A 20,504-nucleotide genomic window follows, 5' to 3' on the forward strand; every position below is an offset into this window, starting at 1 on the left:
GCAGCTGGTGATTGCAGCCATGAAATTAAAAGATGCTTGTTTCTTGGAAGAAAAACAATGACTAACTTAGCAAGTTAAAAAGCAGAGACATTACTTTGTCAACAAAGGTCCATCTAGTCAAAACTATGGTTTTCCCAGTAGTTAAGTATGGATGTGAGAGTTGGACTATAAAGAAAGCTGACAAACAACTAATCTCGAGGATATACAAGCAACTCCTACAGCTCAACTCCAGAAAAATAAATGACCCAATCAAAAAATGGGCCAAAGAACTAAATAGACATTTCTCCAAAGAAAACATACAGATGGCTAACAAACACATGAAAAGATGCTCAACATCACTCATTATCAGAGAAATGCAAATCAAAACCACTATGAGGTACCATTTCACACCAGTCAGAATGGCTGCGATCCAAAAGTCTACAAGTAATAAATGCTGGAGAGGGTGTGGAGAAAAGGGAACCCTCTTACACTGTTGGTGGGAATGCAAACTAGTACAGCCACTATGGAGAACAGTGTGGAGATTCCTTAAAAAACTGGAAATAGACCTGCCTTATGATCCAGCAATCCCACTGCTGGGCATACACACTGAGAAAACCAGAAGGGAAAGAGACACGAGTACCCCAATGTTCATTGCAGCACTGTTTATAATAGCCAGGACACGGAAGCAACCTAGATGTCCATCAGCAGATGAATGGATAAGAAAGCTGTGGTACATATACACAATGGAGTATTATTCAGCCATTAAAAAGAATACATTTGAATCAGTTCTAATGAGGTGGATGAAACTGGAGCCTATTATACAGAGTGAAGTAAGCCAGAAAGAAAAACACCAATACAGTATACTAACGCATATATATGGAATTTAGAAAGATGGTAACAATAACCCTGTGTACGAGACAGCAAAAGAGACACTGATGTATAGAACAGTCTTATGGACTCTGTGGGAGAGGGAGAGGGTGGGAAGATTTGGGGGAATGGCATTGAAACATGTAAAATATCATGTATGAAATGAGTTGCCAGTCCAGGTTCGATGCACGATACTGGATGCTTGGGGCTGGTGCACTGGGACGACCCAGAGGGATGGAATGGGGAGGGAGGAGGGAGGAGGGTTCAGGATGGGGAACACATGTATACCTGTGGCGGATTCATTTTGATATTTGGCAAATCTAATACAGTTATGTTAAGTTTAAAAATAAAATAAAATTAAAAAAAAAAAAAAAAGAAAAGAAAGCTGAGCACAGAAGAATTGATGCTTTTGAACTGTGGTGTTGGAGAAGACTCTTGAGATTCCCTTGGACTGCAAGGAGATCCAACCAGTCAATCCTAAAGGAAATCAGTCCTGAATATTTATTGGAAGGACTGATGCTGAAGCTGAAACTCCAATACTTTGGTCATCTGATGCAAAGAACTGACTCATTGGAAAAGACCCTGATGCTGGGAAAGATTGAAGACGGGAAGAGAAGGGGACAACAGAGGATGAGATGGTTGGATGGCATCACCGACTCGATGGACATGAGTTTGAGTAAGCTCCAGGAGTTGGTGGACAGGGAAGCCTGGCGTGCTGCAGTCCATGGGGTTGCAAAGAGTTGGACATGACTGAGGGACTGAACTGACTGACTAAACTGAAGGTTAAATATGTATGTTATAATCCTTAGAATAATTACTGAAAAATGCAGACATATGGTGAAAAAAATATATAGGTAAATTTTTTTAAAGAATTTTTTAAAAACTTCCAAAAAAGAAGGTAGAAAAGGTTGAAAAAGAAAGGAAAAAATAGAAAAGAAATAACATGGTTACCTATATCTGATATAATTAATCACATTAAGTAAAAATGACCTGCTACTGCTACTTCAGTCGTGTCCGACTCTGTGCGACCCCATAGACGGCAGCCCACCAGGCTCCCTCGTCCCTGGGATTCTCCAGGCAAGAACACTGGAGTGGGTTGCCATTTCCTTCTCCGATGCATGAAAGTGAAAAGTGAAAGTGAAGTCGCTCAGTCGTGTCCGACTCTTAGCGACCCCATGGACTGCAGCCTACTAGGCTCCTCCATCCATGGGATTTTCCAGGCAAGAGTACTGGAGTGGGGTGCCATTGCCTTCTCCAAAAATGACCTAGACACTCCAATTAAAAAACAGGAATTAAAAGAATGAATATAAAAGCATCACCCAATTCTACGGGGTTTCTCTGATAGCTCAGTTGGTAAAGAATCCACCTACAATGCAGGAGACCCCAGCTCAATTCCTGCATCAGGAAGATCTGCTGGAGAAGGGATAGGCTACCCATTCCAATATTCTTGGACTTCCCTTGTGGCTCAGATGGTAAAGAATCCACTTGCAATGCGGGAGACCTGGGTTCGATCCCTGGGTTGGGAAGATTCCCTTGAGAAGTCAAAGACTACCCATTCCAGTATTCTGGCCTGGAGAATTCCATGGATTGTATAGTCCATGGGGTTGCAAAGAGTCGGACACGACTGAGCAACTTTCACGTTCACGTTCACCCAACCCTACGTGGTTTACAAAATACCTGAAATATGAGGAGAGTTGTTGTTGCTAGTCACTAAGTCGTGTCTGACTCTTTTGCAACCCCATGGACTAAAGACTGCCAGGCTCCTCTATCCATGGGATTTCCAGCAAAGATATTGGAGTGGGTTGCCATTTTTTTCTCCAGGGGATGTTCCCGATCCAGGGATCGAACTCACAGCTCCTGCTTGGTAGGTGGATTCTTTACCACTGAGCCACCTGGGAAGCCCAGATATGATGATATAAGAAGGTAAAAAGAAAAGGATAGAAAATCTATACATGTAAACACTAATTAAAAGAAAGCTGAAGTAGTTTTATTAATATTTTAAAAAGTAAATTGCAGAGCAAAGAAAATTACCATTGATTACATACACATTACATAATGATAAAAGAGCCAGTTTGCCAAGAAGATACAACTATCCTAAATGTGAATGAAACTAACAGAGCTTCAAGATGCATGAATCAAAGCCCAAAAAAATGAAGGGAGAAACAGACAAATCCACAATTGTATATTTCAATACTATTCTCCTTTCACAGTAATAGAACTAATAGAAAATCAGCAAAGATTCATAAAAAATTATAAATGATGAGAATCATGCATGGGAGTGGGTATGTGATTATCAGTAATATCTATGCAGGAAAAGAAAAATAAATGTAAAACCAGAGACAAAATTAGAATTCAAAATAAACTTTGAAACTTTCAGGTAATGATGGCAAATTGAACAGCTTTCAAAAATCCCATTAAAATTATTCTTAAAATATCATAAATCCATAAGAAGAAGAACAGGAAAAGAAACAACTGCATGAATTTAGTAGATGGGAAAAGGCTGAATTCTAAACCAGAAGGAAAAAGCCAACAACCCAATTCATAACACAAAACCTCCTAAATTAGCGGCATCTAGTTACTTCTGAAAGTGAAGGAAAGAGTAAAACTGGAAATAAAGGATTGTTTAAAAGTCTGTTTAAGCAGTAATCAGATATCTAGATAACCTTCACACACCCATATATTTTCTCATGGCCATGTACTGATCTCCCCTTCCAGCAGAAGACTAACAATTCACCAGAGAGGGTTAAACACAAGGTCTCTGTGTCAGGGAATACAAAACATAGAAGAGAGTAAGGGTATTATAATGAAAAGGGAGGGTTACATGACAATTACCACTGAATAAAGAGAACTCCAGTTCTTTTGTCTCATTAAACACCTGAAACTCTGGCAAGATAACTTACAGCCTCCAAGAAGGAAACTAGAAGCTGCTTCTTTGAAAACACTGACAATTTTGAAAGGAAAAACACCCTAAAGATGCTGATGTCAAGGGTCTTCGAGGCAAAAATCCAGCCAGATTGCCTATAGCATGATGCCCTGACCTCAGCAGTATTGGCATCTGGGGACACACGATTCCTCACTCTTGCCTGGGAAATCCCATGCATGGAGAAGCCTGCAGTTGATGGGGTTGCAAAGAGTCAGACACGACTGAGCAATTTCACTTCACTTCAATTCCTTATTAAGAGGGGGAGAAGTGGATATCTAGAAATGTGTGCAGGGACTTCCCTGAAGGTCCAGTGGACTTTGAAGACTTTGGAAGACTCTGAACTTCCAAAGCAGGGGGCATGGGTTCGATTGCTGATCAGGGAACTAGGATCCCACATGTCACACAGCCAAAAAAAAAAAAAGAGTAAAAGTGCACACAAAGAATATCACCCACCATATCAGTAAACAAAATCTGTTGAGGCCATCAAACCATCAGCCACTGCAGCCACCCCCATGGTGCATCCTGAGTGGGTTCAGGATGGAGAAAAACAGAATATTGGCTCTACATAGTTAAAGTGCATGTCAAAGGAATAATTTCATTAAGCCCAGACTCTTGCATCTTCCCATACATAGAAAAGCAATAGACTCATTAACTTTAGATGTCTGGATTTTCTTTAATGAGCAGTAATATTTTGATATTTGATTACATGAATTCTATAGGAGTTTTGCAAAAACTCCTGTATATCCTGGCTCCTCCCTTATCTCTTTGGAATAGTCCCTCAGAGCTTTCTGAGGGGCTGTATCCCAGGCTTAAGTCCTCATTAATGCCCCAAATAAAACACAATTCTCAACTTTTAGGTTGTGCTTTTTTTTTTTTTAAGTCAACAAAAGCATCCCTGGCCTCTAATCACTTAATGCCAGTTACACATGTTTTAATGACCAAAAAGCATCTCCACATGTTGCCAAATGTTCCTGTGGGAGAGTGATAACCAAAATCACTTCTGGTTAAGAACCACTACTCTAGAGTGTTCAGTCCATAGTCAACCAGTTCCACTTCCAGTCTCAGAGTTTCCAAACAGCTTTTGGAACATAAGCAGACAACCAAAGATCACCAGACATTTGGAGAATGCCTCTAAAATGAAGGCCAAATAAGAGAAAAATAACTTGGAGAAAACACTATGAATGAAAAAGAAAAATTTTTAAACATCATCCTTAGCACAACAGAAGATATTATGTTCATGGAACAATAGGAATATCCATGTAACAAGAAGATGTTAAAAGAACATACTTTCAGAAGGGAAAAAAAATTCTTGGAAATCTTGAAAGTACAAATGAAAGCCTAAACACATGCATTGGAAGATAAAGTTAAGTACATCTCACCAAAAAATGACAGAGAATCCATCCAGGATGTCAAGTATCCAAGTAATAAATGTTTCAGAGAGGAAAGGAAATCATCAACAAATTGCTTAAATTTCTCAGAATCACATTATACTGTACCCAACACAATTGTTCCCAAAACAATCTATTTCAAGGCACATAATCATGAAATTTCAGAACACTAAAGGTAAAGAAATTATTCTACAAAATTTCAAAGAAAAAAATCAGTTACATACAAAAAGTCAGGAATCAAAAGAATTGTGGATTTGACAGCAACACTGAAAACTGGAAAACAGAAAAATTCTAAGGAAATGTATTTCCAACCTAGAATTCTCTACTTAAACTGCCAATCAAACATGAGTACAGAATCTGATACGGGGAAAGAAGTGAAAATTCTTCTTTCAGAATGTTAATGAAGAGAGATTCCAGGAATATAACTACACATAAAATGTTCAGTTCAGTTCAGTCACTCAGTCTTGTCCGACTCTTTGCAATCCCATGGACTGCAGCATGCCAGGCTTCCCTGTCTATCACCAACTCCTGGAGCTTTCTCAGACTCATGACCATCAAGTCTGTGATGCCATCCAACAATCTCATCCTCTGTTGTCCCCTTCCCCTCCCACCTTCAATTTTTCCCAGCATCAGGGTCTTTTCCAATGAATCAGTTCTTTGCATCAGGTGATTAAGTACTGGAGCTTCAGTTTCAGCATCAGTTCTTCCAATGAATATTCAGGACTGATTTCCTTTAGGATTGACTGGTTGGATCTCCTTGCAGTCAAAGGGACTCTCAAGAGTCTTCTTCAACAGCACAGTTCAAAAGCATCAATTCTTTGGCACTCAGCTTTCTTCGTGGTCCAACTCTCACATACTACATGACTACTGGAAAAACCATAGCTTTAACTAGATGGACCATTGTCAGCAAAGTGATGTCTCTGCTTTTTAATATGCTGTCTAGGTTGGTCTTTTCTTCCAAGGAACAAGCATCTTTTAATTTCATGGCTGCAGTCACCATCTACAGTGATTTTGGAGCCCAAGAAAATAAAGTCTGTCACTGTTTCCCCATTTATTTGCCATGAAGTGGTGGGACAAAATGCCATGATCTTCATTTTTTGAATGTTGAGTTTTAAGTCAATTTTTCAGTGTCATCTTTCACTTTCATCAAGAGGCTTTTTAATTCCTCTTCACTTTCTGTCATAACCCTGGTGTCATCTGCACATCTGAGGTTACTGATATTTCTCCCGGCAGTCCTGATTCCAGATTGTGGTTCATGCAACCCAGCACTTTGCATGATGTATTCTGCATATAAGTTAAATAAGCAGGGTGACAATATACAGCCTTGACATACTCCTTTCCCGATTTAGAACCAGTCTATTGTTCCATGTCCAGTTCTAACTGTTGCTTCTTTACCTGTATACAGATTTCTCAGGAGGTAGGTAAGGCAGTCTGGTAATCCTGTCTCTTTAAGAATTTTCCACAATTTGTTGTGGTCCACACAGTCAAAGAATTTAGAGTAGTCAGTGAAGCAGAAGTAGATGTTTTTTTCTGGAATTCTCTTGCTTTTTATATAATCCAATGGATGTTGGCAATTTGATCTCTTGTTCCTCTGCCTTTTCTAAATCCAGCTTGAACATCTGCAAGTTCTCAGTTCACGTACTATTGAAGACTTGCTTGGAGAATTTTCAGCATTACTTTGCTAGTGTGTGAGATGAGTGCAATTGTGAGGTAGTTTGAGCATTCTTTGGGATTGCCTTTCTTTGGGATTGGAATGAAATCTGACCTTTTCCTGTCCTGTGGCCACTGCTGAGTTTTCCAAATTTGCTGGCATATTGAATGCAGCACTTTCACAGCATCATCTTTTAGGATTTGAAATAGCTCAACTGGAATTCCATCACCTCCACTAGCTTTGTTCGTAGTGATGCTTCCTAAGGCCCACTTGACTTTGCACTCCAGGCTGTCTGGGTCTAGATGAATAATTGCCCATTTGTGGTTATCTGGGTTATGAAGATCTTTTTTGCAGAGTTCTTCTGTGTATTCTTCCCATCTCTTCTTAATAGGTTCAAGAAGAGTAGGTGGATGTGGTGTAGACAGGGAAAATGAAACAGAACTAAATTCTTATTTTCAATAGTAAAACCAAATGAGGCTCTGTGGGCCCCCCAGGCATGGAAGTCCTTGTGTCCCCGGTTTCTCACAGGCAAAACTCCAGCCTCCATGACCTACCCTGAAACCTAGACAGTGTATTAAAAAGCAGAGACGTTACTTTGCTGACAAAGGTCTGTATAGTCTAAGCTATGGTTTTTGCAGTAATCATGTACAGATGTAAGAGCCAGGGATAAAAAAGGCTAAGTGCCAAAGAATTGATGCCTTCAAACTGTGATGCTGGAAAAGACTCTTGAGAGTCTCTTGGACAGCAAGGAGATCCAACCAGTCAATCCTAAAGAAAATCAACCTTGAATATTCACTGGAAGAAGTGATGCTGAAGCTGAAGCTCCAGTACTTGGTCACCTGATGCAAAGCACTGACTCATTGGAAAAGACCCTGATTCTGGGAAAGATTGAAGGCAGGAGAAGGGGACAACAGAGGATGAGATTGTTGGATGGCATCATGGACCTGATGGACATGAGTTTGAGCAAACTCTGGGAGATGGTGAAGGACATGGAAGCCTGGTATGCTGCAGTTCATGGGGTTGCAAAGAGTTAGACATGACTGAGCGACTGAACAACAACAATCAAGGGAGAAGCAGCCAAGTAACTATCAGAGGCAAGACTAAAGGGATCATAGAAACTAATCAAGATAGGAGACCAACCACCTGAGACAAGGTTAAGGGAGTGCAAGCCCTGCTGGTGTTTGTTGCCCAGTCGCCAAGTCCAGGCCTCCCTGGACTTAGAGAGTTTGAGAGTTTGCTCAAACTCATGTCCATTGAGTCAGTGATGCCATCCAACCATCTCATCCTCTGTCATCCCCTTCTCCTCCTGCCCTCAATCTTTGCCAGCATCAGGGTGTTTTCCAATGAGTCGGCTCTTTGCATCAGGTGGCCAAAGTATTAGAACTTCAGCTTCACCATCAGTCTGTCCAATGAATATTCAGGACTGATTTCCTTTAGGATTCACTGGTTTGATCTCCTTGCTGTCCAAGGAACTCTCAAGAGTCTTCTCCAGCACCACAATTTGAAAGCATCTATACACACCCTAATTTTGTCAGAGACCCTACTCTTGGACCATTATTATAAAAGCTCTGACCAAACTCCCCTGGGTTGGGACACATAGTTTTTCAGGACAGGAGTCCACTGTGTTCCCCTTTGCCTGACAAATCAATAAAGCTTTCTTTTCTACTTCACTCAAAACTCTGTTTCTGAGATTCAATCCAGCATGGGTGCAGAGAAGCCAAGCTTTCAGCATCAATAGTAGGAAGTTTACTTTGTCTACCTAAAATTTTAGAAATTAACAAGTAGCAATATAAACATGCTATTTTCAGTCATGAAGGTAAATATCAAGTAATCAGCTAAAACATTTGAAATTTTTGCCTCTGGAGAAGCTGAGAGGAGGATTAGACAAGAGGCTGCTTTTTTTTTTCTAGCAAGCTTTATAGAGCTATATAATCCTTAAAATTATGTACATAGATAATCTTCATCAAATGACATTTGGATAAATGAGACAAAGAGTAAAGAATGACAATGTATTTGATGCTTTTGAACTGTGGCATTGGAGAAGACTCTTGAGAGTCCCTTGGACTGCAAGGAGATCCAACCAGTCCATCCTAAAAGAGATCAGTCCTGGGTGTTCATTGGAGGGACTGATGTTGAAGCTGAAACTCCAAGACTTTGGCCACCTGATGTGGAGAGCTGACTCATCTGAAAAGATCCTGATGCTGGGAAAGATTGAGGGCAGGAGGAGAAGGGGATGACAGAGGATGAGATGGTTGGATGGCATCACCAACACAATGGACATGGGTTTGGGTAGACTCCAGGAGTTGGTGATGGACAGGGAGGTCTGCCATACTGCGGTTCATGGGGTAGCAAAGATCGGACACGAGCAAGCAACTGAACTGAACAGAAAAAAAAAACAACGCACTTAATGAAGAAAAACTAAACAATGAGTGATAGAGAAAAACATACTATGGTTTTTTAAACAGTCAATGTCAGGATATCAGAATGACCACAAATTGCAAATTAAATATTCCCTTTTTTTTAGTGTTACTACTTTGACTGCAGCCATGAAATTAAAACATGCTTACTCCTTGGAAGGAAAGTTATGACCAACCTAGACAGCATATTCAAAAGCAGAGACATTACATTGCCAACAAAGGTCCGTCTAGTCAAGGCTATGGTTTTTCCTGTGGTCATGTATGGATGTGAGAGTTGGACTGTGAAGAAGGCTGAACGCCAAAGAATTGATGCTTTTGAACTGTGGTGTTGGAGAAGACTCTTGAGAGTCCCTTGGACTGCAAGGAGATCCAACCAGTCCATCCTAAAGGAGATCAGTCCTGGGTGTTCATTGGAAGGACTGATGTTGAAGCCGAAATTCCAATACTTTGGCCACCTGATGTGAAGAGCTGACTCATTGGAAAAGACCCTCATGCTGGGAAAGATTGAGGGCAGGAGGATAAGGGGACGACAGAGGATGAGATGGTTGGAAGGCATCACCGACTCAATGGACATGAGTTTGGGTAAACTCCGGGAGTTGGTGATGGGCAGGGAGACCTGGCATGCTGAGATTCATGGGGTCACAAAGAGTCGGACACAACTGAGCGACTGAACTGAACTGAACTGACTGATATTAAATTTTTATCTCTCTGATTTAAGAGAGTAAAGAGTTTAAAGAAGTCTTTCAAAACTCATATAATAAAATCTATAAATTAGTACTTAAAGATAATTTATAAACAAAACTTGCTATAGCAACAAGAGATCACTTACAAATATTCTCATACTCTTGCTGTAGTTCATCCAAAGTAAATATGATATCCCCAATATCCACCATTTGATTACCTGTAATACAAAGAATTCCTTAGTTTAGATACTGTATTTCCTTTTGAACACAATACGGCTACTATCCTATTCTAAAATTACAACACCACATAAATATGTGCAAGTAGGAACAAAGGACCAGCTATTATGGGCTTTGAACAATATCTGGAATTATGAATTAGTAATTCAGTATACACTGAAACATAAGACTTCATTAGTATGACAAAATGAAGAAATCTTGTTCTTCCTGACTGGGGGAGATGGAATAAGGAGTGAGAATTATTAATTCTTTCAACATTGTTTCAGCAGTTAATATCTGCCATATTCACTGTGTTACATACTGAGGATACAATATTGAGCAAAAGTAGACACGATATCTGCTCTCCTGGTGCTTAACTAGTCTTAAATAATACACAAACCTTAATCAAACAGTTTAAAATATAAATTGCAACTGAGATCAATCCTGTGAAAGTGTACAATATGAGAATATGACCTACTCAGAGAGGTCAGGGAAACATCTCTAAAAAACAGAGTGTAGTTTAGATTTAAAGTATTAAGAAGGACTCTGAGGAAACCATAATTTAAAAAGATATATGTACCCCAATGTTCATTGCAGTATCATTTACAATAGTAGCTAAAACATGGAAACAACCTAGATGTTCATCGAGAGATGAACAGATAAAGAAGTTGTGGTACATATACACAATGGAATATTACTCAGCTATTAAAAGGAATGTACTTGTGTTGGCTCACATGACATGGACAAATCTACAGCCTATTATATAAAATGAAGTAAGTCAGAAAGAGAAAAACAAATATCATATACTAACGCACATAAATGGAATCTAGAAAGATGGTACTGATGAATGTATATGCAGGGTAGCGGTGGAGATGCAGACACAGAGAACAGACTTGTGGACATGGGTTGAAAGAAAGGGTGGGACAAATGGAGAGAGTAGCATGGAAACATTACCACATGTAAAACAGATAGCCAGTGGGAATTTGCTGTATGACTCAGGGAGCTCAAACCTGTGCTCTGTGACAACCTAGAGAGGTGGGGTGGGGTGGGGGTGGGAGGGGCGTTCACAGGGAGTAGACATATGTACACTTATGGCTGATTCATGTTGATGTATGGCAAGAACCAACACAATATTATAAAGCAATTATCCTTCAATTAAAAATAAATAAAATTTTTAAAAAATAAATAAATAATTCCCTGATAGCTCAGCTGGTAAAGAATCTGCCTGCAATGCGGGAGACCTGGGTTCAACCCCTGGATTGGGTTGATCCCCTGGAGAAGGGAAAGGCTACCCACTCCAGTATTCTGGGCTGGAGGATTTCATGGACTGTATAGTCCATGGGGTCACAAAGAGTCAGACATGACTGAGCAACTTTCACTTTCACTTTTCACATATAAGCAGGAGTAACTAGGTGGAGAGGAATATTCCAGGAAAAGAACAGAATATGTGTAATGGCTGTCACAGGAGGAGAGCAGTATAAGGTTGAAACTCTAAAAAGGCACAGACAGTAAGGGAGAATGTGGTCTGAGATAAAACTAAGATCCAGGTAAAGGTCAGACTTTGCAAAGTCTTGTCCATTAAAGAGGTATTATTAGATTTTATACAAAGAAGGTAACATGACCAGATGCTTCTTTTGAAAAGATCTTTCTGGCTACAGTGTAAAGGGAGATTAAGACTAGATATGGGTGAAAGTGAAAAGTGAAAGTCGCTCAGTCATGTCCAACTCTTTGTGACTCCATGGAATTCCAGGCCAGAATACTGGAGTAGGTAGCCTTTCCCTTCTCCAGGAGAGCATCCGAACCCAGGGATCAAGGTCTCCCAGGTCTCTCACGTTGCAGGCAGATTCTTTACCAGCTGAGCCACAAGGGAAGGCCAAGAATACTGGAGTGGGCAGCCTGTCCCTTCTCCAGGGGATCTTCTAGACCCAGGAATTGAACCAGGGTCTCCTGCACTGCAGGCAGCTTCTTTACCAACTGAGCTATCAGGGAAGCCCAGGTATGGGTAGACTTGTTAGAATATGGGTAGACTTCCCATTGTCCTAAGGAAAAATGTAGTAATACTGGAAAACAGAAAGATTTAAGAGATATGTAGGATTTTAAAATAATAGTACTTCGTAATAATTTCACAAGGAAAACATAGAGAACATAGCTGTCAAGGATGATTCTTAGGTTTCTGCTTCACATTTCTTGAGCCTGTTCTAGGTGCCAAACAATGATAAATTTTTATATCTGTATCCTACAATAATCCTATGTAAGTAGTATTATTTGTCTAAACCGTGGTTCCAAATAAAGAGGGTGATCTAGAAGCCCAAACTAGAATTCCATAAGCCAAAATGCAAGGCACTGCAGTCGTTTCACATATGATTTCTGTTGCTCCTGGTAGAGCATGCCCTGAAGGCTATTTAATAATATGACTTGAGATTAGTCTTTAAAATTCCTATTTATATACATCTTCACATTCCAATACATATAACTCTCCACTCATGTCTATTACCCAAGAGCCCACCATAAATGACCACCTACTGAAACTGCATGCAGCCTGCTTCTACCTCCAGACTACACTTCACCAACCAAAGGCCCACTATAAAGCTACCACTACCAAATGACAAAATCCAGTAGAATCCCACCAGAAAGGATGCCATGTCTCATTCTTTTCCTGCCATATTTACACAAACTGCTCCCTCAGTCTAAAAAGTTTCACCCTCTACCACCATCTGCAACTAACTCCTACAAATCCTTCAACATTCAGCTCAGACATCACCTCCTCTAATAATCTTTCTCTAGTGCTTCCAATATGCATATATACACTCTATAATAGTATTTGCTACATATGTTATCATAATTTTCAGTTTATTCACCTTTTCTACATCAGAATGTGAGCTCCTTCAGAACAATAAATATGTTTTATTCATCTGTGTATCTATCACCTGCCAGTTTCAGGCACAGTAGATATTAAATGACTATCTGACTCACTAAATGAATGGATAAATCAATTAATCAATCACTAATCAATCCATTATTATAGGACATCTCTTGGTCACATGTAAACACCTAATATAAAATATATGCTAAAGATAGTATTTAAAGAGAATGTAATTGTACAGCACAGGAAGCTTTTGTAATCAAAGCTACAAAACAAAGTTGGAAATTTAAGAAATTTAGCTCTCCTAACTTGTGGAGTCAATGCTCTTGATACCACAGAAACTATCTCTCCACAAAGACAAGAAATGACTATTGGAAAAGACAGATAACATTGAAAAGAAAAAAATTCCATTTTTCTCTTATATTTTTGCCAAACATACCAAAATATAACAGTTAGAAATTTCTCACTTAATTTTTCCAGACTACCTTTTATCATAGACACCAGTAAGCAGTGTCATGGCAAAGGGCAAGAATCAAGTAGGAAAAGGAGAAGTAAAGAATGAAACAGAAAAATTGGTAGCCAAGAAAGAAATACGTATACATCAATTCAAATAACTCACTGTTGATATCAGCACATTTTATCACTTCCTGCAAAGTTTCAGGGACTACCAAGATATCCATGCTATCCAACACTTTATCCACTTCAGAAACTGGAACTCGACCACCTTTTATCCTGTGAAAAATCTTCAAGGCATTCTGAAATGCTGCAAAAGTACAATAAACAAAGAAATTACTGTACAATGACAATCAACATCTTTCCCTGGAAGAGCAGATTTGATCTGGGAAAAATAAATTTAAGGATTTCTAAAAATTTACCTGCAAGTACGCATTTGCCCAATTCTAGCCATATTCTTAGCCTAAAATGTAATGTTTGCTATTATGTTATTATACTGCTAAAAAAATATTATCAATAATAACTGGTTTTTATTGAATGCTGTCTATGTGCCAGGAACTGTGCTGAAAATTATGGGCTATATAATTCCATTATCACAATAGGCCTATAAAATAAAATTTTTCATTATCCCTACATTACAGATAAGGAAACTAAAGCTCAGAAAGTCCCTTGTGATTGTACTTTAAGTATATGGAAAAGCCAGAATTCTAATCCAAAATGTTTGCTCTTAATCATCATATTATACGCACCTCTTAGTTAAAACTTTTAGCTATAACAACTTCTTACCAGTGGTATAATCTACAACAGCAAAACACCTTGATCCAAAATTGGGGCCAGATATTAATTACTTTAAAGTGTAATTTAGGAAAGATATTGTAAAAGAGATAAGAATGGTGTAAATACAGAATTTTTCTTCAGATTTTTTATATACTACACAGAATTTGACAATGGTTTAACCACCATTAAAATGTCTATTTATCCATAGAAATCTCTTAACTGTCCTTGATATCAAAAGTGAACTGGGAAGAACATGGTTAAAAGAAAGTAAACATAATAATGAAGAGAATTTCGCCCCAAAAGAAGGCTTCCTTAAAACCTAAACAGTTCAGTTCAGTTGCTCAGTCGTGTCCGACTCTTTGCAATCCCATGAATTGCAGCACGCCAGTCCTCCCTGTCCATCACCAACTCCCAGAGTTCACTCAAACTCATGTGCATTGAGTCAGTGATGCCATCCAGCCATCTCATCTTCTGTCATCCCCTTCTCCTCCTGCCCCCAATCCCTCCCAGCATCAGGGTCTTTTCCAATGAGTCAACACTTCACATGAGGTGGCCAAAGTATTGGAGTTTCAGCTTCAGCATCAGTCCTTCCAATGAACACCCAGGACTGATCTCCTTTAGGATGGACTGGTTGGATCTCCTTGCAGTCCAAGGGACTCTCAAGAGTCTTCTCCAACACCACAGTTCAAAAGCATCAATTCTTCGGCACTCAGCTTTCTTCACAGTCCAACTCTCACATCCATACATGACTACTGGAAAAACCATAGCCTTGACTAGACAGACCTTTGTTGGCAAAGTAATGTCTCTGCTTTTGAATATGCTATCTAGGTTGGTCATAACTTTCTTTCCAAGGAGTAATCGTCTTTTAATTTCATAGCTGCAATCACTATCTGCAGTGATTTTGGAGCCCCAAAAAATAAAGTCTGACACTGTTTTCATTGTTTCCCCATCTATTTCCCATGAAGTGATGGGACCAGATGCCATGATCTTCGTTTTCTGAATGTTGAGCTTTAAGCCAACTTTTTCACTCTCCTCTTTCACTTTCATCAAGAGGCTTTTTAGTTCCTCTTCACTTTCTGCCATAAGGGTGGTGTCATCTGCATATCTGAGGTTATTGATATTTCTCCCGGCAATCTTGATTCCAGCTTGTGCTTCTTCCAGCCCAGCATTTCTCATGACGTACTCTGCATATAAGTTAAATAAGCAGGGTGACAATATACAGCCTTGACGTACTCCTTTTCCTATTTGGAACCAGTCTGTTGTTCCATGTCCAGTTCTAACTGTTGCTTCCTGACCTGCATACAGGTTTCTCAAGAGGCAGGTCAGGTGGTCTAGTATTCCCATCTCTTTTCAGAATCTTCCAGTTTATTGTGATCCACACAGTCAAAGGCTTTGGCATAGTCAATAAAGCAGAAGTAGATGGTTTTCTGGAACTCTCTTGCTTTTTTGATGATCCAGCAGATATTGGCGATTTGATCTCTGGTTCCTCTGCCTTTTCTAAAACCAGCTTGAACATCTGGAAGTTCACGGTTCACGTATTGCTAAAGCCTGGCTTGGAGAATTTTGAGCATTACTTTACTAGCATGTGAGATGAGTGCAATTGTGTGGCAGTTTGAGCATTCTTTGGCATTGCCTTTCTTTGGGATTGGAATGAAAACTGACCTTTTCCAGTCCTGTGGCCACTGCTGAGTTTTCCAAATTTGCTGGCATATTGAGTGAAGCACTTTCACAGCATCATCTTCCAGGATTTGAAATAGCTCAACTGGAATTCCATCACCTCCTCTAGCTTTATTCGTAGTGATGCTTCCCAAAGCCCACTTGACCTCACATTCCAGGATGTCTGGCTCTAGGTGAGTGATCACACCATCGTGATTATCTGGGTTGTGAAGATCTTTTTTGTACAGTTCTTCTGTGTATTCTTGCCACCTCTTCTTAATATCTTCTGCTTCTGTTAGGTCCCTACCATTTCTGTCCTTTATCGAGCCCATATTGCATGAAATGTTCCCTTGGTATCTCTAATTTTCTTGAAGAGATCTCTAGTCTTTCCCATCCTGTTGTTTTCCTCTATTTCCTTGCATTGATCCTAAACAGTTATCTGTATCCAAATGCTACATTTAACGTATTTATGTGTAACTTAGACCACTATATCCCTTAATTTACCTTGATAAGGAAACACAATTCAAATAATTCCAGAGGGCAAACCACTTTGTAGTCAGACTAGATTTCCCTGGAATTCAGCAATATAGTAAACATAATGATCTACAAGTCTCTAGATAAGCACAGTAGAAGAGGAAGAACTGACAATATTCATTCAACAAGTAGTTATTAGTCAAGTGAGCAAAAACAGCAGAGGAAAGAGAACTAGATGGCGGAGGAGTAGGTGGACCGTGGAGTACACCTCTCTCCAAGGATACATCAGGAATACACCTTCAGACATAGAAGTGCATGCAGAACTCCAGCTGAGAACCGACAGGAGTACCTGACCAGTGGAAAAGAATATATAGAACCATGCAAAACTCGATAGGATGAAGGATCTAGGGGGAAAAACAGGAGTGTTAGCAGGACTGGACCTGCCTTCAGCAGATCGGGGAACTGAAGCAGGGGTATGATCCCTACAGTGGGGCAACTGTCTGAGTCAGAGAAGAAACATTTAAGGCTGAGAGTGAAACAGCTGATCAGTGACAGCCTAAACGGAATGAGAATCAGATGGTCCTTGCCACAGCCATACACACCCCAGGCAGGAACACTGGTCTCCTGGAAGGCGCAGCAGCTGGGAGCTGGAGTTTAGGGATTGTGGAGCAATCCCAGGGTGAGGGCTGCTATTGACTTCTGAGAGATAGATTGAGGGGATGTGAGGGAAATGGTGGTGGGAAATGCCAATGAAGGAAACCGAGGCAACCATGGAAGCAACGCAATACACCTGAATCACGTGTAGTGGGTGGAGCCATCACCATAGCCTCTCTCCCCACACAGGCCAGCATTGACAGTTGAACAATAGAGAGGCTGGCCCATCAAATGCCTAATGCACTGAACTACAGAGTAGGACCCCACCCAGGGTGCCCCTTTAAGTGCTTGACACACCTATCTACAGAATAGGACCCCAGCCAGGGGGGCCCCTCTATTTGCCTGACACGCCAAACAACAGAGAAGGACTCCAGGCAAGGGAGCCCTCTAAGTGTCTGAATGGGGGTAGCTACAGAGAAAGACTAGCCAAAAAGGCCTTCTGATTACCAGCTACAAGAGGCTTTGGAAAAAAAAGACTCTGATAGGGCCGTAACTCCTGCGGCAGAGGCAGTCTGTGTCCCTGCACACTTGGTGCTGCCAGGGTCCCCGCAAGCCAAGCAGCTGCGCCACCTTCACAATCAAGTCTCACTGGGGCAGAGCTACCATGGGCAAAAAAAGTCTTGCGTCTATGCACACAGGGTCGCTTCGGTCATGTCTGACTCTTGCGACCCTGTAGACTGTGGCCTGGCAGGCTTCTCTATCAGAGAGGGGGTTCTCCAGGCAAGAATACTGCAGCATATTGGCCAATACTGGTTGCCATACCCTTCTAGAGCACTATATTTCCTGCTGCCCTAGCCACCAACCCCCCTGAGGACCTAGTGCTGCCAGAACCCCTGTGACCCAAGCAGTTGCACCACTTCCACACCTGGCCCTCACGGGAGCAAACCCAAGCTCTCCAGGGTAGCCTCAGGAGCTAAACCCCAGTGGATGACCCACATGTAGAGGTAGAAATAAAACCACAGTTGAAACCCAGAGGCAGTGTGGCTAAGGAAGAAGACCCCAAACCTTCCCACCATCTGTACAAGCTGCAGATTAAATCTACAAGATCAACTAAGCAGACTCTGTGTCAATGGAATATGTAAGAGGCCACTGAGAGCTCCCATTAAAAAAAAAAATGCACTGGTTCTGATAGCTGTCGACACTGGAGGCAAGAACACACAGGAGTAGGACCAGATTAGAATCTGAGGGGCCCCCACTGCTGGTCCAGAGGTCAGCAGTGTTGGAGGGCATCCTAGGGAGGTAAGGTAGACTGCGACGCCCAGCGAGGGAAAGGACTCTTGACAGCAGTGGCTCAAGAAAAACATTTATTATTCTTATTTTTTTTTACTTTTTCTGTAGATACTTGTGGATTTTGTTGTGTTTTTTTTTTTTTTCCTTTTTTCCTTCCTCTGTTGTAGTTGTTGGTTTTGTTGGCACTAAGAAATCCAATTAAGCTTTTGAGCTTTTTTTTTCTCACTCTCATTTTTTATTGTTGTCATAAACCTCTGCCTCTACATTGGGCTTTTGCAGTTCTGTGGAGTTTTCCTCCTTTTTTTGTTTTCTCTTTTTTTATTTTTAATTTTTTAAACCTATTTTTATTTTTTCTACATATATTCCTTTGTTTGCTTTTTCTACTGTTTTATCCCCTTGCAGTTACTCTTTAATGTATATATATATATATCTTCTTCATCTACCTCTATTTAATTTTGCATATCTATTCTTTCTTTCTTTTCTTTCTCTCCTTCCCTCTCAACATATTTGTTAGTTTTATTTTCATTGCTTTATTCCCTAATTGGCACCTTGCTTTAGTTTTGTTTTCCAGTTTGTGCTTTAATTAGTTTTGTTCTGGTAGATATAATTTTTGTTTTCCTTTGTTTGCCAGGTCAATCTATTGGACTTTATTTTTGTTGGACTGTTTTGATTTTGCTTATGGGTGTATATGTATATGTGTATATTCAGTCACACATTCTATTGTTGTTATAAACTTCTGCTTCTACATTGGGCTTTTGCAGTTCTGTGGAGTTTTCCTTTTTTCTTTCTTCTTCTGTTTTTTTCTTTTCTTTTTTATAATTTTAATTTTTAAAAAACCTATTATATTTTTCTACATTTACTCCTTTGTTTGCCTTCCCTATTGTTCTTTCCCCTTGAAGTTAATCTTTAATGTCTATAAATCTTCTTCATCTACCTCTATTTAACTTTGTATATCTATTATTTCTTTCTTTTCTTTCTTTCCTTTTCTCCCAATATATTTGTTCATTTTGTTTTCATTGCTTTATTCTCCACTTGGCACCTTGTTTTAGTTTTGTTTTCCAATTTGTACTTTAGTTTTGTTCTTAACTGGTAAATATAATTTTTTATTTCCTTTGTTCACCAGATCAGTCTACTGTACTTTATTTTTGTTGGACTGTTTTCACTTTGCTCATGGGTGTATATGTATATGTGTATATTCCATTGTTTTAGTTATTATTTGCCTGATTTTGTAACTGATATTTGTCTGGGGTTCATCTTTGGTTTCTTGTTTTTGGATATTTGCTTTAATCTCACCTCATGCATTTGTGGAATCTTCATTCCTGACCACAGATCAAGCCCTGGGCCTTTGGAGTAGGAGCACTGACTCCAAGACCTAGACTACCTAAGAACTAACCCTAGGGAGTATCAAATAGTGAGAACTCACACAAAGGAAACCACTGGAATACAAGACCTGGCACCACCCAACCACCAGTAGCACCCTGTGCAGGACGCCTCATCTAAACAACAAACAACACAAAAATACAAACCCAATCATCAGCAGACAGGATTACCACCTCACTTAGCCTTGCCCATCAGAGGAAAAACAAACAAACAAACAAAAACTCAGCACAAATCTCACAGAAACCACAGGACCAATCTTAGGAGTGCAGAAACCAAAAGGAAGAAAGAATTCAACCTTCTTCAAGGAAAAAATTCAACTTCCCTTGAAGCCTGGGAAAGGAGACCTCAAACACAATAACCTAAAATAATAATAATAATAATGAAAAGGTAGAGAAATATGGCACAAATAAAAGAACAAACTAGAAGCACTGAAGTCCAAATAAATGAGGAGGAAATAGGCACACTACCTGAAAAAGAATTCAGAATAATGATAGTAAAGATGTTCAAAAACCTTGAAAACAAAATGGAGAAATTGCAAGAATCAATTAACAAAGATCTAGAAGAATTAAACAATAAACATATAGAGACAAACAACACAATTACTGAAATTAAAAATACTCTGGAAGGAATCAATAGCAGAATATCTGAAGCAGAATGAATCAGTGAGCTGGAAGATGAAATGGTGGAAATAACTTCTGAAGAACAGAATAAAGTAAAAAGAATGAAAAGAGCCAAGGACAGTCTCAGAGACCTCTGGGACCATATCAAATGCACCAACATTCAAATTATAGGGGTTCCAGAAGAAGAAGAGAAAAAAAAGGGTATGAGAAAATTTTTGATGAGATTATAGTTGAAAACTTCCCCAACATGGAAAAGGAAATAGTCAATGAAGT

General features: G+C 39.8%; 1 protein-coding gene across 1 annotated transcript in view; it reads right to left on the reverse strand.

Moving 5' to 3' along the window:
- EFCAB13 (EF-hand calcium binding domain 13) overlaps nt 1-20,504 on the reverse strand; it is a 111,872-nt gene that overhangs the window by 55,521 nt on the left and 35,847 nt on the right. Inside the window, 2 exon segments of the mRNA XM_044938846.2 lie at nt 10,055-10,126; nt 13,607-13,750. Of these exon segments, the coding sequence (XP_044794781.2) occupies nt 10,055-10,126; nt 13,607-13,750 (216 nt within the window).

Source organism: Bubalus bubalis, chromosome 3, assembly GCF_019923935.1.
Source record: "Bubalus bubalis isolate 160015118507 breed Murrah chromosome 3, NDDB_SH_1, whole genome shotgun sequence".
NCBI classification, from domain to species: Eukaryota; Metazoa; Chordata; class Mammalia; order Artiodactyla; family Bovidae; genus Bubalus; species Bubalus bubalis.